We start from the raw sequence: 23,021 nt of genomic DNA, 5'->3' as shown, positions 1-23,021 counted from the left end.
CAAGGTCATTGTTTCCCATTTGGAAAAAAAGAAATTTGCTTTCCAGCAGTGTAGAGAATTGATAAGGCTTATGTTTTTGTTTACAACTTTATCTGCTTGTCTTGAAAACAGACGCCATGGAATGAACACTGTCTTACGGATGCTGTGAATTTTGCAGTAGCCAGCTGCCAGCACATTCTCATATCTGTAGAAGCTTGTTTTAAATATTTGTTTGTTCTTGATCTCACTAACTTCAGTGCATTCAATTGTTGATGTTAAGCATAGATGCATGTCTGTAGACAAGAGCACAGGGGTAGTGAAAGCAAACTAAACAGTAATTTTTCTTAAGTAGAATGTGATTGTATTTAAATGTGTATTAGGACTGTGTTTAGTCAAAGTTCTAAATGTTTCCATTTCAAAGAATGCTTTTGTAAAGGCTAGAGCTCCTTCCAACTGGTCTCTTAATAGATACTATAACCTGTAATTTCTTTATTTAGTGTTTTTAAAGGGGGAAAAAAAAGCCTGATCAGCAAGAGTGTTCCTAGGTAAAAGTGCTGTCTGACTTCAACAGCTTCCTGTGTACTGCTTTTAAGCAGTGAAGGTTTTGTTTATTGATTTAATATTTCATCTGTTTTCTTGAAATGATTGGAAAATACTTAAAACAAGTAATTGTACAACTTTGTAATTGTACATCACTTATTAGTAATATCATTTTAAAAAGACAGTGGGCTGTCTGTAGTTGATTCCAGGTAGTCTTCAGAGCATGAAGGTGGAAAAAAACAAAGTGACTTAAAGGTAGTTTTTACTGAATGAATAACTAGAATTTCGGAAGAAAAAGTGAAAATGCTTTGATTTGGTTTCAGTCTGGTGTGTATGTGTTCTCAAATCATTTTTTTTTTTTCCACCAGGGAAGTCGGGACAACATGAGTGTGATACTGATCTGCTTTCCGAATGCCCCAAAGGTATCACCGGAGGCGGTGAAAAGAGAGGCAGAGTTGGACAAGTACCTGGAAAGCAGAGTAGAAGGTGGATCATTTAAAAAAAAATAAGTAACTTTGTTTCTAAACAGACCCCTTGGGCCCCCCTTCCCTTTGCAACAACTAAACTTAATCCATACAAGCTTTTTAATAGACCATCAAGTGCCGTTGGCCATCTAGTGTACATCTCTGAAAAAGGCACTCTTACAGTCCTGCTCTGTGACCTGGCAGAATTCTGCTATGCAAGTGCAGTAGCCCATCTGAAAATTGTTCAGGATGGCAAAATTTTCATTTGTGCTCATGAGTTGTTCCTCATGAGTCCATTGGCAGCAATAACTACAGGCCAGTAAATCACTGTTCCTGTTACATGGAGTTAAATGAAATAGAATGTCCTGCAAAATGTGTATGAAGATGGTAATTTGCATATCATTTCTGCGTAGTTCTGTCTGCAAATTAGCCATAAAAATATTTCATTATGCAATTACAGCTTGATTACTGTTACATTGAAGGCACCTGCTGACGTGTATATTTATTTGGAAGTATGTCAGAACTTTGGTAAAGCTAATCTTTAAGCATTCCTGATGAGCAAAATCTGGGAGCACATCCTTGATAATAACTTCAGAATTTTGTTTAAATTTGTATTTCTGGATGATTTTAAACTTTGAGCTGAAACTGCAAGTCATGGGTGTTTTGGACCATCAAATGATATTTGAAATCAATTTAATTCCAGAGATTTCTCATTAAAACTGGATTTTATCGTGCCTTTTGATATTTAAAGATGAGCACAGCTTGGATTTTGTTTCTGAAACGTAAGACTTGCTGTATGCATTGTTTGCATAGGCTAAGTCTATTTTTGAAGTGGACTCTTTGGGTCCTATGTGTTACCAGTCTAGTTATGTGTATATACTGCAAGAACCCTTAACAGCACACACAGCACAGTACACAGAGTTCTTAGCAACGATGGTATCAGTGATTAATATGTTACAGGAATATATTGTGCACTTTTTTCCTCCTTAACTTGCACAAAGGTAATACAAAGTGCAGCTTCGGAAGTTTCACAAAGGTCTTGTCTACATGGGAATTCTGGGTTCAGATAAATTAACATGAAGTTCAAAGCACTTAATGCTGGTGTAAGTGCTCCTTAGCAAGGAATTGCCTATTTCAAAGACCTTGTTCCCAAGGTCGTGGCAAAGTACAGCTGTTCTGCCTCTGAACTAATGACCAGATAGAGCATGTTTTCTGGTTTGATCCAACTTTCCTAATAGGAAAGGTTGATGCACACCAAGCTATGGCGTGGATTTATTTGACCATGTAGCAAGAGTATCTGTGTGTATGGTAGAACTGCATGAGTTAAGTGTCAGATAGCTTTCTCCATTTCAGGCATTCGAAGAGCTCATTATGTAGGCCCACTCACAAAACTGCTGAAAAGCAAGTATGCTGTGAAGTCACACGTTAATTTACAGCATGCTAACTCTTTCTAATCTGGAGAAGTACTGCCTTCATACCTTAGCTATTTTGCCTTACTTCATGCAAACCCATTACCTGCAGTATGAAGGTATCTTCAAGTTATGGCTGCATCTTCAGCTAGCACCACTGTACCCCCTAGAATATATTAATATAAAGTGGGGAAAGCTAACATTTTGTACAGACACCTCAGTAAATGAAGAACCTGTCACTGAATCTGCATGTGTGGTTATGGTTCATACAGTGAATTTGGCTGCCAATTCTTTCCATTTATGCAAATAGAAAATTTCAGTAATGAGTGAAGTGTCATACTTGAATGGAAGCAAACAGATTCTGTATGTAGTTGCAAAGCACTTTAATATTAATTTAATGACAAGTTGTCTGAGCTACTTGAGGAAATGATTTGTACTTCCCCTCAAGGGTCTTTGCTTCTTTTTAGTGTTGCTCTCAAACTTTTGTTTCTTGTTGTACAAAAATATTATTTAAACTTATGAATATGTAGTAAACACTACTCAACCCTACATTGATTTATATCAGCTGTAGACAGAACTTCCCCTTTTAGCTCTGACTGAGGAGGGAAGTTGAAAGGCTGAACTAAAACAAAAATTCGAGAGCAGGTGACAGTTGTTACATTTAACTTGATAATTCTTGTGCAATTACGTTGTTTCTTGCTGGAAATGGATCATGCAGAATTGGCTAGCAAAGTAGAACTGCTATGCTATCTGAAATGTTCAACACTACAGTAATGATTTTTCATTAGGAATGATCATGTTTGACTTTAAAAGCCTAATGTGTAGCTGAAGGAAGTAGAAAATGCAAGGACTACTTCTAGACTTCTAGAATTCTCTTACTAATTTGTAATACCGGTTTAAAATTAAAATTTATTAAGATGGAAACCTGGTGAAAATGCATAAAATATACTTTTATGCACTTCAGTACTCAGTGTAGTCTCACCAGGTAATGAGATTTGATGCTTGCTAATAATGTGCATTATTCCTAGTCATATTTTAGCCTAGAACCTATTCTTACACTGTGAAAAAGTAGTGCAAGTTTTAAGACTGAATGATGCTTTTTACTGATGGTCCTCTTGAACAAGAGGGGACTTAGAATTAGTGGATCTTTAAGGTATCTTCCAAATGATTCTGTGAACAAGCAGATATTCAGATTTAAAGAAGCTTTCTACTTACTGTGCCACCATCAGTCTCAATGTGTTTGTGGTCCAGGTTCATAGCTGTGATAGCAACAGAAGAGAAAGCAAGTGTGGAAAAGCATCTTTTTTGCCATTACTTGCAGTAAATAAGTGTTGCTCATAAAATGTTGTGATCTTCCTTGTAGAAGTAATCAGTCACTCCAAAATGCATTGCTGTTATTTGCACTAATATGTGAGTTATTGATGTGTTTAAAATGACACTTGTCTAGGCTTCTTTTTCTGTTCTCAGTTTCTTACGTATAAACGTTCAGTAATAGATAATCGTAGCAATATTTCTATCTGCATAGAGGTAAATCATTTTCAGTTAGCTGCTACGTGTTCCCTCCCATATTTTCACAACATTGCAAATTTGAATTTTCTTAATCACTGTGTGGAATTCCCATTCAGAGAATGAAATAAGCAGATATGTTTTGAATCCTTTATTTGTAGGGCTATGTAAGTACGTTCTTCCCATGCTTGATGCCATGAAAATGTTTAGAAGGTTTTAAAGTAAATTGAATAGGTGTGGGGCTCATAAGATGTATTGCAAGAAAGTAATTCCAATAAATTAATGCAGCTAGCAGACCGACTCCATTTGTTGTGTCATCAGTGTTCATTCAGTCTGTATTTTAGTTATATCAAAATATAAATGTATTCATTTAGTGGAGACTGTATGTTACATGTACTGCAGTTACAGGTTGTGATACTGTGTAGTATAGGTAAAATACAAAGTCCTTATTTTTGTACAGCAGAACTCTAGCTCTAGCACAATGTAGAATATACTAGATGTTCAAAATTGCACAATAAAGGAACTTGGCAAACCAAAACTGAGATCTTGCTTCTTATTCAGATTTATGAGTGTTAGATTATTTCCTCAGTATTAGATGGTAAAATGAATTTTGGCCATAGAATTTCTTGAGGAAACGGCAAGCTTCTGAAGTATCTGGTGTGTGATGTTGTATATCTAAAACTTAGGTTCTTATTTGAGCAGGTTAAAGCTTTGTTACAGTCTGACACTGCTGAGGACTAGACAGTGCTTCCATTATACCTTGCAAATAATTTGCACAATCTGCTGGCAAAATAAAGCTGATTCTTTCTGTAAACACACATAGCCCTGAAAAACTACTGCATGCACAAAAGTAATTTGCTATTTATTTATCTGACCTATTTTACAAAAAAGGACTGGGTACGTGTTGGTTTTAAGCTTCAGTATGCCGTATCTCACTGATTAAATTACAAGGTGGAAACTTGGTATGTTATCTGCAATTATCTGTTAGAGTGAAAACTAAATGCTAAAGTATTCATTTCAGAAATGGTACTGATGAATTCCAACTGCTCTTCAAGTTGTATCAATACATAAGGAATAATGTATGTATAGACATACCTATTGTATATGGACTGCAGTATTCACTTGAAGATCAATAATGCTGAGTCTTAATAAGTCATCTCTTATTTTCTAAGCTTGTATTTACAGACAATCTGCAGAAATGCATTTTGAAGAAATAGATTGTTTTAAATTTATTAAAATTCCTATGAAAAGAGAATATTTTCAGAGGTGTTACAGCAAAATCTCTTGTGATTTCCATTGTGCTTACTGCTCTAAAAAGGAAAATAGGCCTAAGAATAAAATTAGAGAACTAGAGTGCAAAGCCTCTCTCCCCAGAAGTTGGAGGAGCTCAGCTTTAAATAACTGCCTAGTAGTCACGTATTGCGAGGGGAGAGAAGGGTGGAGCTGTCTCCTAACTCCAGTGTCCCTGGCTTTTAATTTGTACACGATAGTTCCTAACATTTGCATCTTGCAATGATGTGGTAAGGTACAGGTATTGGCTTATAGACTTGCAGCCATGTATACTTGTACTGGGGGTCATTTTATTTTTGTGTCTGCTGATGAACTCTGTTTTGTGGAAATACTATTGCTTTCTAGGATGGTGATAATCTTTAACCTTCTATTGCAGTGATAAAGCTGATGTTAATCTTTCCTTCATGCCCATTGCATTTTGTTAGGAAAATAAAATAATGCTATAGCAGGAAAGCCATTAGAATTGGAATCGTTAGCTGTGTATTTCTGAAACCAGTGTGCATGTTAACAGCTAGGAGGGTATCTTGTGTCAGATCCATCACGGGTCTTTTTTGCTATGGAACCAAGTTAACACCATGTTGAGTATGGTCTGTCATTTGTTTCGTATATTAACAGAAATTAAGCTGCCTTTTTATAAAACTGAGTATTTCAATCTTTTAAAGTTAAATTTGGACTGCACTTACAAAAAAAGTACTTCTGATTCCCAGAGATCATAAAGAAGCAGGGTGAAGGAGTGCCAGACTTAGTCCACGTGATGCGTACGTTAGCAACTGAGAGCATCCCAAACCTCCCGCCAGGGGGTGAATTGGCAAGCAAGTGAGTTCACATCAGTGTAAATGTGTTTTTATTATTATTATTTAAATCAAACTTAACTGTAAGGCCACTCTTAAAAGTACGGGGAGGGAGGAAGGGCACAGGATGAATGTGATCTGTTCTTCAATTGTTATTACTGAACTGTTCTGAATGAAAAGGAAAGCACGAGAACAGAGTTAACTATGAATCACTGTTAAAAATTACATGTCAAAATGTAGTTTTGAGAAGGATCGAGGGGTTTTTAAGGGTGGCCTGAGTGTCTCTGTTTTTGTAATTAATTGGGTTTCTTTGGGTGGGACATGGTTTGAAGGTACAAAAATAATGGACTGCCTTTAGTAGCTACTTGGACATATGGTTCTGCTCTTCAAAAAGTTTTATGCATATCATGTTTTGCTTGGCAGCTTTCTTTTCTTGTCTGTAGCTAAGGCAGTGTGGTAATTGCTTAAAGTTTTGCTTATGCACCTCTCTGCTTGTGTCAAACACAAAACCAGGATAGAAGTCTATCAAAAAAGTGAAGTAGAACTTTAAATAGGCTGTTTTTGTCCTTGAAGAGTTCAGTGCTGTGCTTCGGGGTCTCAAATTGATGTTCAACAGTTAAGAAAGAAATGCACTTAGCTTTTTTCCACAGCAAGTGTTTTTTGGTTCAGAAGGTCATCCATGAACTTGTACTATATACTTGTGTATATTGAGCACATGTGATGTGGACAGTTTATTTTTAATACTTCAGTGTGTAATTTTTGTCTTGTTCCATAGGAACTTGAAGTCTGTAGGCACGTAGAGGAATAAATGATAAGTGGGCTGTAAGGATGACTTCTACATAACAAAATTCTTCTTTTATGATGTAGGAAAAGAAGAGATGGCTATTATATATAAATAGTAGTGTCTATTTAGGATGTGTTACAGTCATCTTGAAGCATTGATGAGTCAGTTACTCATAAAAGATGGCATACAAGTTGTTTATCGAGCTTCTTTGGCTAGCAGTAGCTTTGTGGTTGTGAGGCAGTGCTGAAGTCACTGAAACAAGTGACTTTGGTGGGATTATGTGCTTTAGTGATGTTATCTTGAATAGTGATTGACAGAAATATGGATTTGATTGTATTATAGTGTAAGTTGAAGCGATACTGAGCATTTGGAAAGAAAACAATGCTTTTCAAGTAACTTGGCTTTATTTAGAATCAGCGATACCTATCTCTGAAAGATGAGAACAACTTTGTGCATTGTACTTTGGGAATAATTGCTTGTTTTTATTTCTTTAAATTCATCCTCTTCTTCCATGCATGTATTCACTAGATTTGCTGTAGTGTTTATACTGCTGTATGATAGTACCCAACTTTTTGATGTTACAGGAAGATTATAAAGACTGCCATCTGCTTTTTTTTTTTTTTTACTTCGAATGCGCTCTTTTGTTTTTCCCCTGCATGTATTCATGAGCAGTTAAAAGGTGGCTTTGAGGTAGTATCCGAGTTGTAGTGTGCTATTTTGTCGTACTTGGTTCTGCACATTAGGATATCTGGAGAAAAATTGCTTTTGATGGCCAATCTGTTTTTCCGTTCCTTTATTCCTCTCTTTCCTTCCTGCTCCCCTTCCAAAATTCTTATGTGCTGGCTAAGGTAGAGGCTTCCTTATCCTTCACCCTCCCTTTTTTTTTTTTTTGTGTGTGTGTGTGTCACTTTTCTTGAAAGACCTCTTCTTTAAGCCCTCTGGAAGTGTCATAATATATGAAGGTACTACTGCAGTGTTCATTGGGCACACAAATGGCCATGGCATTCAACCTGTATCAGGTTCTCTGATCCTCTTTTTTTTTTTTTCTTTAAGTATGAGAGACATCATACCTCCAAACAAGACAGCACTGCAGCCTCATCTGAATGTTTGGTTGTGCTTCTCTTCTGTTGAATGCAAAGTGCTTATTCAGCTTTCTTTTTCTTGAACTTGAGGGTTTTAAAGGATTGGGATAACTAAGATCGATGTGTAATGGCACTTAGGACTAACTTGCAGTAAACTTGGTTCTGCAAATGTAAGATCTTTAAAAGTTTGCTTTTTAAATTACAATTTTACCTAAGGAGTTTGACTTTAAAATATTGTATTTTTTTATTTATTTTTGATCTAGACGGAGTGTAATAGAAGCTGTTTATAACAGACTGAACCCCTACAGGAATGATGACACTGTAAGTATCTCTTCTATGGCATTCTTTCCTCCCACTCCAGTAATAGTATTTGTTTTGTAAAGAAACATATTTCCAGTTGTTCTTTCCCAAAAAAATGTGAGAACCATTTTGTGCCTTTGTGACTGTTTTTGGATGCCTTCTGCTGATCATAGAACTCCAGCATGGTTTACTTGTTGGTGTTGGAATTCCCTGATCTGAATCTTGCAAATGTAGTGTAGAAGTGAAACGCCTTCAAACATAAAGCTGTACATTGGCTTTGAAACTGAGTGCTACTGTTTGGCAGTTCTCTCAGTACCCTTAGCCTAACAATGCCTTAATGCTCTCTGAAAAAGGATGCATTTTGAATGTAAAGCATTCTGTTTAAGTTACTGTTCCACAAATGAATGTTAAACGTCTTCATTTTATGATGATGTTGGCAACTAGGATACAGGAATTTGCATACTGAATAGTTGGCATGCAGCTCCTGCATTTTTACTCACTACTGCTTTTATTCTGCATCCTTGCACTTGGAAAAACATAACCATTTTAGTCTTTCATATAATGGTTCTCCTTTGCTCCTTCTGGTTTTGAAGAAAAATCTGGGGGTGGTACTCTCACAAAGAGTAATTTTAGTGATCTTGGCTTTTGTACTACACCTCCGTGCCAACTGTTCTTCTTTTTGGTTTGTAATGAATTCTGTGTGCAGGTTTGAATGAAGGGTGCAGAAATTTAATGCTAAGAAGTTGTCATATGTGGCGTTGCTAAAGACTTAATTAGCCTCTTCCCTTTCAAAGGAATCAGTAAGGCAGTACTTTCAAAGAAGAGTAATACTTCTGTCTCCTGCAGTCTCAGTAACAATAGGGGTGTGCAGCTGTAGAAGTACCAGCTGAGACCATTGTTAAAGCCCATCATGTCTCTGCTATTTAGGGGAAGATAGTACTTAATGCTGAAACAACCCCAAATTGCTGCTGTACGTAAGCAGTTTGCTCTGCTGGCTGTGCTGCTGATTTAACTGTTGGTTCAGCTAGCAAGCTGTGGTCATGCTTAGTTAACATATATACTCAACTTAGTGGAACAGATGAGGCAGTTAGGTTAAGCCAAATGTAGAACAATCTAAGTGAGGGGAAAGGAAAGAGATACAACATAAAACGATTAAATGCCACTAGAAGTTTACCATTTGGTTTGTGTTAAGATGTGTTTTCTTTTAACTGATAGCAGAAATTAATTAAACACTTTTTTCAGAGTGGTTCCATTTATCAGCTATACAAAACCCTCTGTTGTCTGGGAGCCTAAATGGACCTAATTTAAGGGTTACTCAGATATTGGATGCATGGATGTAATGATGTGCAGTCTGGCCATGTAGTTATGATTTACAGCCTACTATGTCTCTGATTCCAATTCTATACTATGGAATTCTTTTTCTCCTTGCAGATTTATTACAATTCAAAATTAAGATTTCTAGCAGTTACTGAAACTACACTTCTCTGTTTAAGCTTAAATTATAAGAGATAAAATTGATCTGACCAGGCATTGGTTAATGACTGTCTTCCTTTGCAGTGAGAAAGGACTGAAATATCAAAAGGTGGTAGTAATGGTAGCAAAAAGCACAAGGCACATCCTGATCTTTTAGAAAATAATATGCATTTGCATTACTTTTAACTATTCTGGAGATGTTTGTGAGTATTATTCCTGGGATATTATTGTCAGGATCAGTAAGCATTTGAGACAAAAGTTGATCCGATTTTCAAATGTTTGCTACTTAGTGTTTCATGAAGCATGCATGTTTTCTAGATGCCTCTTAAATGTTATTTCTGTTGTTTCTGAAAGGAGAGTGAAAACAGGCTCCTAAAATGATTCAAGCTTTTTCCCTTTTCAGTCTGGATTATCCAGAAACTGCTGTAACTATGGGCACTCCAGACTTTAAAGGGCTCCTTCTTTTTTCTTTAAGGATTCTGCCTCAACTGATGATATGTGGTAAAACTGCTCATCTAGCTGTGGAGTTCACGTTTCATTCTTCAAATGAAAGTGCAGCCCAACCTCAGTGACCCTTCTTAACATCCACCCTCAATATTAATTAAAGAAGGGAGTATGATGTGTTGGTGAGAGTGACTGCAGCAGAAAACTACAGCAGTACGACATCTAGCCCAGGAACTGATCTTTTTTTTTTGTAAAACAGACTTCTGTAAACGTGATTTCAAACCATAATCCATGTTGTAAATCAGACTCCAGCAATTTATGTTGTATGATTTTGTTTTTTTTGTAAAGTGCAATTGTCTTTGTACAAAATGCTCATATTTAATTATGAACTGCTTTAAATCACTACAAAGGTTAGAAGAAATGTTTGACTTGTGTGATGCAACAATATATATCCCTTTACATTCATGTTGTGGTTTTGGATTGCAAGGAGCAGCAGCCTAGCCAGCTAGGTGCTCGAGAGGTGCACAAAACTAAGGATAACATTTTTGTCCTCTATGAAAGCTGATCTTGTGGGCGACTTTCCCAAAATCACAGTAGGGAATTTGCTTGGCAGTGGAAAAACAACGAGAGAGTAGTGCACATTCTTCAACAAGCAGATCTTGTTTTCTCAGAGGTACTCCTGCTCTCACACTGAGTTGAAGGGAGTTCTCATTTCGACTTCGGTGGGAGTTGAATCATGCCCTATTAATAGTATCATGTGTTCATAAGCATATGAACCTCCAGATTAGAATGCCTCGATTCTCTGCACCTCTTTTCATTAACCCTTACCTGAAAGTTACTAATCACTGAGCACAAACAGGCAGCTTTCTACGCACCGTAGGAGTCTGCAGCATTTTTACAATCTTAATTGGCTGGATCTGCTGCTGTTCCAAGTGAAATACTTTGAATTCCATTTTATCAATAAAGCTTGGTTTAACAAACAAGAAATTTATCCATAAATGTGTAATTCCTTTTTTCCTGCCTTTTAAAATGTCAGTGCCATTGTAAATGATCTTTTACACGTGGAAGAATATTTTTATTAATTGGTAGCCCATTTTTAAAATGGGAAGAGTTTTGATTATTGCCCAAGACATAGCCATATGCTAGAGGATGAAGTGGGATAAATCTGTGACCCTGTTTTTTATGAGTATGGATTTTTTTCAGGCTTCTTCTGTTCTCCCCACTGAAGATGTGCATTGGTTTGAATTTGCCTACTGTTTGATAAAAATACATTTGTCATAGCCTGACAATCTTTAACATTTTATGGTGTGTGTTTTTAATTGACCCACTTACTTACAATGAGAGACTAGTGGTTAAACAGTACTTGTGATTAGAGATATAGCATGTTGATAATATCTAACTGTTTGTTGTTTAAAATTCTAATTTAAAATTTTATAAGAGAATAAGTTGATTTAAGGTAAGCTTTCTCCCATTGAACATGCAAAATTAAGTTTTAAAGTCAGTCGTGTTTGCAAAACTGCTGTTTTGTGCACCTTGTATTGTCTTTTTGGTTGAGAATATTGTATTTAATATGTAGTTTACTCATTTAGTAGGCAGATTCCCCAAAAGGAAAATCAGTAAAACAAGTAGATTGTAACATTTGCTACAGATAAACAGAATCAAAACTTGGTGTATAATTATTTTGATAGGAAAACGTAGTACAATGCATTTTGCTATGTGTCTTTCCCTAACTTTGAAATATACATATTTGTATATATAGCCTTAAAACTAATGCAGAGTTAGGGAACACTGAACAGTGAAAAAGTAACTTATAGTGTCTTGGAACTAAGTATAGTATATACCAGCAAACTTTTCTTTTTATCCCTCTTGTCTGTGTGGGGTGCTTAAAACGTAACTTCATTGTATTCAGTTTGTAATCTGTCGGAGCATGAATGAAGAAAAAATAAGCACTATTTGTATTTATAAATTTCTAGCAATTTTTGCTTAAAGAACCAGTTCCTTACCTACCTATGAATAAATGCTTAAAATGTCTGATTTTGTTGTAGAGTGCAAAACTATAATAACGTTAAGTTAGAGCTTCACAGGCACCTAATTAACAGGCTTATTTAATAACACGTGGCGTGTTAGTGCGAAAAGCTACATGCAATTTAGGACTAGGCAGATAAGGTTCTGTCCTTTTTCATATAGACTGAAGTTTAGTTTTGGAAAAACCTCGAACTGGACTGTGGAAACCTTTTCAGTTTCAAACTTTTAAAAATCGGAAGCAAAACTGTGGTGTGTAAAGCCATACTTCGTAATTGCTTAAGCTGTCTCAGTGACAGATTTGTGTAGTTGAAGCCTCTTCCTATGAGGCCTCCTGAAGGTTAGGAAGGATGTACCTCTCTGTTGTGACAGGTGCTGTCACTGGGTTTGAGGGCAGTGGCAGAAGGCCTGTTTCAGGCCTTTCTCCCTCCCAGCTGCGTTCGGCGTTTTGATGAGGTCAGAGCACTGAATCTATTATGTATGCATAAACACTGCCATTTTAGATACAGATTTTGATTACAAAATACACTAATTATGTAAAGCATCCTAGAGGCAAGCTGTACTTTTCACTGCTCTGAAAAGAAAAAGGCACTTTTGCACGTTTGTGCACCTCCTTCTTGCACCAGAAACTTTTCTTTAATGCTAAAAACATTAGCACCTCAGGGGCAAGGCAGCAATTTTTCTTGAAGTATTGTGTGCTATTTATTTCCCTCATGGAAAAAGTTTCCTGTGTGACGAAAATGAAAATTGTGTGATGTTAAAAGATGTATTTTTAAATACGTGTTCAAATAGGGTGGTCCCAATTTTTTTTTTTTAAAAAGAAATGATATTTGTAAAGCTACTTCTCTTCGTATGCCATGCAACTTTGTTTTCCTTCTACATTTAACAGCTTCACCGGCTTCAGTTTTCTGTGAGTTTTGTTACAGTCAGATTAAATGTTTCACTGGTCGTTCTGGGAAAATACCTGTACTGCTTTACAGACAACTGTTTCAAATCATTCTCACTAATTCAGCATTGAAATATGTTCAAGACAGAAGCTTCTTCCAAAATGTGTTTTAAAAACCAGTGTTGTATTAACTAAGTGTGATTACATTAAACAGGGCCCCAGACTTGCAAGGCTTTGTAAAAATCTGTTGTCAGTCACATCCTGGTACCCACAGTGGGCACAGATCAGCAGGTCCTGAGCAAGCAGTGGCCTTTCAGCTGGCCTGCACTTACATAGTCTGTAAGCAGCTCTGCAGAGCCCCTGATGCGTGCCCATCACTCAGTGTAATTTCCAGCAGAAGTCAGAATTGGAGATCAAAATTTCACCTCCTTGTTATTAACCTATGCAGAATTGTGGTAATTCTAGGTTGTCTCATGCTAGCGAGATGCCTACAGAATATTAAGCAGCAGATGAGGAATTGCACTGACCTTGGTGGTTCATGCAGGTGCCAAAGTTGTTCATCTTAACACGTGCTTAGGATACTGACTTGAATGACAATGAGATCGTTTACTAGGAAATTGATCTCAACTGTATAGGTTAAAATCTGAGCCATTTCCCTTAGTTCAAGGATTGGAAACTTCAGGGTGATTTAGTAAAACTGGGGAGTAGTTTGCACTGCAGTTGATACCCCGATAAGAATCTCATTTTGACTTGTTACACTGGGCTAATAGAGGCTTCCTGTTGCATTTTGGTTTTTTAATAATTTATAAACTAAGGATATGGTTTCATGGTCAACTAATATCAAGACTGAGCTATTGCTATAAGTTTCCTTCCACTGCCTGCTTTGTGTTAGCAGTAGTGCTTCTGTGGCTGTGCAGTTATGAGAGGGAGAGAAAACCTGTGCTCTTCATCTTGAATAAATGGATATTGCAAGTACCTGGTGCTAGCAGCAGGCAGGGCTGTGAGCAGAGGAATGGATGCAGCGCTCCTTTTGCTGGGGAGGTCAGAGCCTCAGTGCAGATAAATGATGGACCTACATAGGAAGTATCAAAGCCTTTGCAGATCTTTCTCCACACTATGCTTAAGACAAATATTTTACCTTGGTCAGCATTCTTTTTCTTGAAAGTGGAATCACAAAACCTTGAGTTTAATGTTTTGTATGGGAGCTCCATGGTGACAAATGGACTTCTTGTTAACTATCTGTAGTTGTGTGCAGCTCTGTCCCAAGAGAGAGGTAGCTTGGCTGTCACAATTAGGTTAATGAAAAGGCTCTTAGAGTGTACCTTATTTCACTGTACAGCAGGATTTCATCATGTTAAGATGTTCACTTGAATTTCTACATGTGCATTCTTGAACTGCTGTATAGCCACTTGATACATTTAAATTTCTTGATTATTTAACTTGGCCGTTTCAGCAACAGGTGAACATTTAGTCAAGCACAACCCTTTTTCCTCATCATTGGGCAAATAGAAGATTTCCCCAGCGGAGCTGGGGAGCTGTATTTCCTTAGGAATTGGAATTGTTACTCCGTGCCAAGCTTCTGGAGGTGTAAAAATGTCTTCAGGATAACTGGTGTCACTCCTTGTTTCCTGCAGCTGTGTCCATTTCAGATGATCACGACCTAAGCCTTCATATGACATTACAAGGTGCACAGTCTCTATTTGACTGGATAGATTTTTAACTCTTTGAGTGGTAAGAAGGGGCTCCACACGTGAATTTCTAGGATGTTGTAGCGCATAAAATGAATGCAATTCCTAGAGTGAGCCATTAAAATCTATAAAAATGGTGAAATTTGCAGGTAGCGATCTGGGCTAAGCATTTTGGATAGAGCAGTGTTGATCGGAGGATGCAACCTTCTGGTGAGCTCTTCCTAAGCTGCTTCTGGAGCACTTGCACAGTCTGCAGCTCAGACATTGCCTCTGGAAGCTGTTTGTACCCTTATTTGCTTCATACTGGTATTGCTTTGTGAATGAGGTAGCAGGTACCTGGGCCTGGCATTTGGTTGCAGAAGGTAAAGAGGCTGCAGGAGAACTTAAAACTTTTGTTTACAGTCATAGACAGCTAAATGCTTTCAAGTACAAAAAGAATATCAGCATGCTGAAAATTAGGTTTACATCATCTCCTGCTGAAAATGAATTTTCAGGGGAATCTTCCAAAATTTGTTTAGTACATGAAAAAGGCACTTTAATCTGATTATGTTGTAGTTGCCGACTTACCGTGAGCCATATCTTCATTTCATTTTCCTTTCAGGTAGCGGTAAAACAGTTTTTTTCTTGTCCTTTAGGCACTGTTACAGTAGAGATTTTTGGTTGCCAGCCAAGAGTCCAGGACTGGTTGTGGTGTCTTAAGAAAAGGGCTTCTGAGGAGGTGTGCATTACTTACAACAGAAATCTTAGTCTTTGCAACCACAGTATTTGGAGAAGTGCATTTAACTTATTGCCTTCTGTAGGATTAATGACATCGTTCGACTGAAAATTTCAAAACTTCAGTGAGATGGGATGGTAGGTCAGACTTCAGGATTATGTATGTTTTTATGCCTAACCAAATTTTTATGTTTAACTCTTATTCCTGTCTGAATACTTTTTAAAATATCTTCTATGTTTAAATAAAAAAAAAAAGAGAGGGAGAAAATTAATGCTCGTTACTACTGTATAAGCAGTAATTTGTTTGCAGGGATAAGTGCTGTGTCAGACAGCAGTGTTTTTCTCTAAGAGCACTGCATCCACACTTCTCAGCTCCTCAATAGCACCAAGAAAACTGAAATTCATGTGTGCTTCCATTAACTGTGTGGCTCTGAAGAGCTGCTGGAACCATGTGTTCTTGATGGCTGAAGTAGACAGGACTATTGACATATATTGTGAGCGAACCTCCACTGCAAGGGAGATGTCACTGTGATTTTTCTTGAGAAGTATCTTTGTGAATTAAAATGAGAAAACAGACTTGCAGGTCAGAAAACATTACATACTTCTCTTCATACCTGTAGACTGAGGTCTTCAGAGTTTAATTTCATTTGCATTGCTGAATTCAACTCAGTTTGAGCAATGGAAAAAACAGTTGCCAATTTCACTTTCACTGCTGGGTTTTCATGCTGCAGCACAATATTTTAGTTCACACTGCAAGGGAAAATTGAACTTAAGTGATCTTAGGAAAATGGAAGTGCTTTCTTAACATCAGCCTGCTGATGTTGGTGGAGAGTCACTCCCAGTACATAGAGTTTGCACAAGTATTGTTGCAGCCTCAACTGTCCCACTTTTGTTGGAGTTGGTTTTGAAAAAGATTTCAAAGCCGGAGGGGAAGAAGGTGACAGTCCTAAAGCAAAGCGGTAGATTAATTAGAATTAATAATGTCCTAATTCTTTGAGTATGCAAGTCAGCAGTTTTTTTCTTTTAAAACATCAGAAGGACAAAATTTAAGAGGTTCTGGTCTTTCATGTACTGCTTTTGGCTTTAAGAATAAAAGGATGGAACCCAAAATGAATTACCTGGGATGGGAATGCAAAGAGGCCCTAAATCCCTAGGAATAAATGTGCTGAATATGCAGAGCATCGTTTCCATATCCATTAATGGAACTACTGAAAACATCAGTGCTGGCACTTTGGGGAGTTTTTGTTCTTGCTGAGCGTTTGATGCTGGACTCTCAAGTCTGCTGGGTGTGAAACTTTCAGACATGTAAACGGGAAGCTGGGCGTTATGCGATGGGCCCAGTCTGCGAGGTGCTGGAGGAGCAGTTCCCATGCCTTCTGTTGCTTGCTGCCATAGGAACAGCTTGATGGTGGAAATTGGGATTTCCTACTGTCTGTAAGTTGAATTTATTAACCAGATCTAACTTTTTGGTGCCAGGAATCTAGTTTGTAGAGGGAGTGCTGAGTTCTGCATTTGTTGATAGCTAATCGTGCCAGGCAGTTCCGCGCTCAGATAACTGAATCACTGCTGACAAGGGGTTAATAGGAGACACAAGCTTAGGTTCTCCTGGCCAGGAAATATAGATAATTGAGAAATGTGAGTCAAGAGCATTTCCAGAACCAGCTGCTTCATGAATGTTTCAAAGCAAAGATTTTGGTTTTTAGCATCTGTCTTGTTACTAAGACTATGTACAAACATGCTGAATTAGAGAGTTCTCACCTGTCTCCTCACAGCGTTAACTCCACATCGTACCATGAAAGTCTCCTTTGTAGTGACATGCTGTGCCTGTCTTTTTAGAAAATTCATGACCTCTTTATATCTATTTTGTGGAAAGTGTAACTTTTTCATTGATGACTTGTATAAATGTGTGTTACAAATGGAGAGATTTAAGCTTGAAAAGCATGTTTGCAGAATACACAGCTTCGTTATGGAATTTATAAATTTAACAGAGTAATATACCAGAGCATAACTATTTTCCTTAAGTAGAATGTATAACAATATATAATAAATTATTCTCCACATAGTTCACCGATATTTACAGTTTTACACAATTCAAACTGTGTGTTTACAGAAAGTTCAATAAATGTATATTTTGTACTATGTACAGATTCCTGGTCCCAAAGAAAATGTGTGAACTTAGTTTCTAACTTAACTTTTGAGATTGTACCTTTTTTTTTTTTGTTTGGAATCAGTTGAACAAACTGCATTACGCCTGTTGACGGTGGAGGCTTGCTTTGGAGTAAATGGGAATTGGAAATATTTCTAATCTACAAAAGTGATTCCACTAAATAAAACAGGCAATGACATTGTGTGTGTGTATTTGGTATGCTCTAAACCATGTTCACATCTGCTTTATTGTCACTAAATTACAAACTGGCTATCAGGCCTCCTCCTGTTTTCTTTTTCAAATAGAATATGAAGTGCTTATTCTCATCATTTGTTAATTACGGAAGTAAAAATCCCCCTCTTCCATGTTAAAATTCCAAGACCAAGCAGTGTGCAGCTCCAGCACCGGTGTTCCTAAGTTGTTACCTTGTCTGGGGTTTTCAGAGCTGGGGATGATCAGGATGCCCAACTTCTGGAAGACCAACTCACAGTGGAGCAAGGTATATTTGAATCTTTTGTCCTAAGTCAGTACCATAAAATACAGAGCAGACTGTTATAATTTGCAGAATATAAGGATGCTGCAGAAAAAGGTTGAATGTGGCTCTGGGCAGCCTGGTCTGCTGGTTGGCAACCCTGCACATAGTAGGGGGGTTGAAACTAGATGATCACTGTGGTCCTTTTCAACCCAGGCCATTCTGTGAAAAAATAAATCCACTGTTTTTAGCCTGCATGATTTGAAGAGAGAATGGCATTATATGTTGTCTCCTTGGAAGTCTTTTCTCCTAGCAGAGAGCTGGTAGGGTTCTGAGAAGAGCCGTACAAGTCGCAGCAGGGAAGGGGCAGGTGAGCATTCTGCTGTCCCTGAGCTGGAGCAAGGTTGCCTTTCCTCAAGGTTCAGCTCCATTCCCTTAAAGATTAAAAATCAAAACTACTGTTTTTGCTATTTGTCCAGCGAAATTAGGGGATGTTTTCTGTGTATTAAATAACTGAAGTTGCTGTGTTACAACTGAGTATTAGCTTTGGTTCACACAAATTGAGCAAACATGGGAGACAAAGTGCATCCCTTTGTTTTCTAGTTGAAAGCTTATGGAAAGAATGCTTCACCCCATCGAATTGGGAGTTTTAGTTTAATTTTTCCTTAAATGAAAGGAATAATACACCTCTGACTACATTGTTGGTTCATGTAAATGCCTTTTTAATGCTTGTCACGTAATCATAATTTTGAATGTCACTAGAGGTGTTTAGAGAGACATATTCATCTCACCTGGTTGTGTTGTGGTTGAGTTTAATCAGACAGCATTTAAACGTGGGCTGATTTTATAAAGGTAAAACAGTGAAGTGCAGATAAATCATTTAACTTTGCATTTTTGGGCTTGGAGAGTACAAGAGTCCATTCTAATGCAATGAAGTTCTTAAGGAAGGAAGGTGAGTTTGGCAAGGAGGGACAAATCAAATCGTTTAGAGTTCTTTGAAATAATGGTGATTACCCCTGCAAATATGCATACACTGGAGAGTGTGGGGTGAGTGAGTTGGGTGCACGGCTCATATCTGTGAGCTTGCAGGACTTGAAGTTCATCAGCATAAATGGAATTCATATGTCGAACTCTGTACTCTTCCATTTTACTGGAAAATTTGCAACATTTTTACTAAAAGTGGGACAACTTAAAATTAGCCTCATCCTTCCAGAGCTCCTGCTTACAAGCCATAGTTCTTGTGACAAAAAGTTCTTCTCCCCATTAGCAGCTTCCTGGTGTTCGGCCCCTGCTTTATGAGATTTGCTGGCTGGGTTTCTCATCCTGTTAGACAGGACTGCAGACCTTGCCATCACCTAACACATAGGCCTGACCTGAATTAAAACTTTGCTGAACACACATTTAAACCAGTGAGCTTGCTTGTGGGGTAGAACAGATATGAATTCAACCTAAGTTGCTCTTTGTGATTTCTTTAACAGTAGAAGTGTCTGTGACAGTGCCTGGCATTCTGCTGCTTCTCCTTAGGAAGTATCATCTTGCTGACCTGCATCATGGCTCTTCTCCTTTCCTCTGAACCAGTATGACACAGTTTGCTGCTGGCTCATGCATACCAACTATGACTTGGTGGGAACAGTCACCTTCCTCTGAAACTTGAATCCTGTCCCATAAACTATAAAAAGATACAGGATGAAAAGGTTTTGTATTTGACAAAATAATTCCAAGTATGTCACAAGCGTGCAAAAAAAATAATGACATTTAAGGAAACAAAATCTTTTTTGGTCTGTTTTTAAAATAACCTGTGGTATCCCTAAGCTATGATCTAAACAGGAGGAGTAGGATATTTGGACATGGTTCACTTCCAGGTTTTTTGTAGCTACGCTGTTTTTCTGCATTTTCTACTTTCTAAAGGCCAGAAGCCTCTCAGCACTCCTTCAGTTGAGTAAGGGACTGCTTTTGTAGTGCCTGCTGCTGCTATTGGAGAGAGTGGGAGTCTGATACTTAAAGAATACAAAGCAACACAGCTTAATCTTACTCCTAATATGTTTTACTTCATGTTTTAATTAGTCTGAAGCTTACACCTCAGATGTTTTTTATGTCATTGCAATGCTTTGTTTATTTGGGGCATTTTAATGCTCACCTTCAGTTACCTTGCTTGCCTATTTCAATTTTATAGCCTTCCCAGTCACCTTCCATTCCCAGTAATGAATTGGAGGCCACCAGTTCATTTTCATTTCAGATTTCAGAAGTCAGTTTCAGCAAAAAAAAAATCTGAAGGACGATTTAAGAAGACTTTAACTGAAAATATTAGTAATTAAACATACAAAATGAATCAAAGTAATGTCAATACTGAGGTACAGATGTATATTAGCTGAATGATTTTATACATCTAAAACTTACAGGAGTTCCAATATAAGAATATATTGAATTAATATAAGAATATATATATTCCTGTTGGCAAACACTAATAGGAGACCAGCCTAATTAGGGCTGAGTCTTGCACTAACTTCAGATGCTACAATGAGGATGAAGATCTCGCTTTACCTGTATCTGAAAGCTGTGATGTGGGCATGAGTTCAACTGGGAGAAAGCTGCTCCAGGCCACAGCCCAGCTTTTCTTGTTCAATAGCTAATAACAAGCTTTGATATTAGAATTTGAACTGGGTTTGCTTGGACCAGGTGATTTTAGTGATCTTTTCCAGCCTTTATGATCCTCTGACTTTGATGAGAATCTACACCCAGTTTATCATCACGCTTCTAGGTAGACTGTAACCTGTGGGCTAATTTTGAAATCCCCTACATACTCAGATTGTTTGGGTCTTGTCTGTGGTTGGTTCTTGCTTTGTGTGCAGTGAAGCTCATTCCTTCTGCCACCTCACACACACACCTCATCCCTCTGATTTACCTTCCATAGCTACCTCTTTTTGGCCTGAAGCCTGGACCCTTGTCCTTTTGCATGCAGCTGGCCATGTTGACTGCATCCTGCAGCATCTGCTGAACATTCTGTCCTGGCTGAAGCCGGCGAGATGCTCGCGTGCTCAGAAGCAAGCACAGTCAGATGTTTGTGGCACCGAACCCGCAATTCATTTCCTCCACTGTTGCCATGGTTTTTTTAAAGATGAAAGAGAAACAAAGAAAAACACAATTGTGCAGTCTGCTAAAGAACGGGTAATTAATTGAGCTACTTTTTACCCTATTTTTAATTTCTTTTTATTAAATCTTCAGTATTGCTTGACTTCAGGTCTTTGCAGTGTTGCCTAGAACATATTTAGTAAGCAATACTGATGTATTGTGTGAAAAATTTGAAAAATGTAATCCCTGTGCCCCGACTTCACAAGTTTTTAATAAGTAATGTTCTCCAACCTCGTTCTCTATTCCTTCATCTTTACCTCTTCTCAAATGTTTGTATCTGGTTAATATATTTGTGTTTAAAGCACTGTTGGGGAGAGCAAGCTCAGTGCATGTCTGTGCACCAATGACTTTAGAAGTTGTTCTCTGCTGAAGGTAACTGAAACAGCTGGAAACAGTCTCTCACCAGTAGTACCACAAGAATCTCTTTGCTGTGTCTACTTGGGCATTGTAAGTCTTAAAACTGCCATTCATTTTGCTATCCAAATCACAATCAGTGGTTTTCCCCTGTGTTTGAATGCTCTGCTCAGTGGGAGCAAAACCCTTCATTTTCATGTGGTTTCTAATGTCAAAGTAGATCTGCTTTAATTGAGCAGCATTTACAAATCCTGTTGGTTGTGAGTGGAAAAGGAAACGTTGGGTCCAGATGAAGCTCCCTCCTTTCCACCCCTCCTAGTTCCCCTGCACTTCCATCCAGAGAAAACCTGAAGACAAAGACACTGGGCAGCCCAAGCCTTGAGGCCACCTGTCTCTTTTGACATATATTTCATGAGGCAGTTACAGCTCCTGAATTACACACGTTCTTTGTCTACTGCGTTGTGACCCCTCGTGCAGCTGGTGATGTTTTTGTAGGGAAGACCAGGGATCGTCTATTCTGATCTTATGGAAATCAGATCTTTGTGAACAGAAAGCCAATGTTTTCCTCACGTGGGCTGAGGAAGATCAGCTGGGAGAGGTTTTCTGTAGCTCCCCTCTTGCCAGCCACCATGCACATCTTGGGCCAGAAGCCCTTATGAGTATTAGCTCAGAGAAGGTTTAGCTGTTTTCCTCTTGATACGCATGGATAGGGTCATTGACTCCATGCAGCTGAAGGCCTTCTGTAATCGATTTTCAGAACCGTCTGAGGTCGTTGCATTCTGTGCCCTGAGGCAACGCAAGGATTTGTATATTGTGTGCTTTGACCTGATTCTTTTCAGCCCTCTCTCCCAATATCCCGAGGTAGATTTGCGATGCTTTGTTGTCCCTCACAAGCATCAGAGGGGGGAGGGAGGGAGTGCAGATTTGATTTGATTCTTTAATTAATGCCTAGAAATCTACATGTAGAATTGCTGTTGTCTTTTTGCTGCCCAGGCTGCAGTGTTACCGCCTTGACGAGGCCTTGGCATGGTGTGTTCAAACAGTTTGGACCTGTCCTGGCAGTGCCTTCAAAAAATGTGCATGAAACCACGAGACCAGACCAGGGGTCTTTAGGATGTAGAGAAAATACACATCTTGAGTCACATGTCACATGGAGATAAAGGCATCGTGTTGCACAGATCCCCAGTTTCAACCAATTAAAGGAATGTTCAAGAGAATCTTCTTCTTCATTATGCTCAGCTCACCATGTTTTGATTTAATTCTATACTTGTGCAAGCTGACATGTTTATATGCGTCTGTCCCTGCGTGTGGCTGGTGCTTGGCTGTCAAACATAAACAGAAGATACTAACACAGGACTTCTCACATTAAAAATGCAGAAACAAAGAGATTTCACTCAAGCGTAGGGAAAATTTTCAGGGAAAAGAACCTTAGAATGGGAAAAGACCAGCGTGCTGTTTCTTTGGATTTAACATCGGTTGGATAGATTAATAACTGTACACATTGCATCATATTAGTTCATATTTAGTAGGAGTGCAAAAATGGGGCGA

At 38.1% G+C, this 23,021-nt stretch overlaps 1 protein-coding gene across 3 annotated transcripts in view; it reads left to right on the top strand.

Annotated features, from left to right (window-relative positions):
- Positions 1–17,720, top strand: part of PPM1A (protein phosphatase, Mg2+/Mn2+ dependent 1A) — a 32,096-nt gene extending 14,376 nt beyond the window's left edge. Inside the window, exons 3-6 of one of the 3 annotated variants that reach the window (XM_085225824.1) lie at positions 888–1,005; positions 5,896–6,004; positions 8,109–8,166; positions 10,022–17,720. In XM_085225824.1, coding sequence (XP_085081950.1) covers positions 888–1,005; positions 5,896–6,004; positions 8,109–8,166; positions 10,022–10,069 — 333 coding nt within the window. In that variant the 3' untranslated portion in view covers positions 10,070–17,720. The remainder of the gene's footprint in view (positions 1–887; positions 1,006–5,895; positions 6,005–8,108; positions 8,167–10,021) is intronic. The other 2 variants (XM_085225825.1, XM_085225826.1) reach the window with 2 other exon arrangements.
- Positions 17,721–23,021: the final 5,301 nt, after the last annotated feature.

Source organism: Meleagris gallopavo, chromosome 5 (assembly GCF_905368555.1).
Source record: "Meleagris gallopavo chromosome 5, MGAL_WU_HG_1.1, whole genome shotgun sequence".
Taxonomy (NCBI): Eukaryota; Metazoa; Chordata; class Aves; order Galliformes; family Phasianidae; genus Meleagris; species Meleagris gallopavo.
The sequence above is the reverse complement of the archived record's forward strand: the minus strand, read 5'-3'. Positions and strand labels throughout refer to the sequence as shown.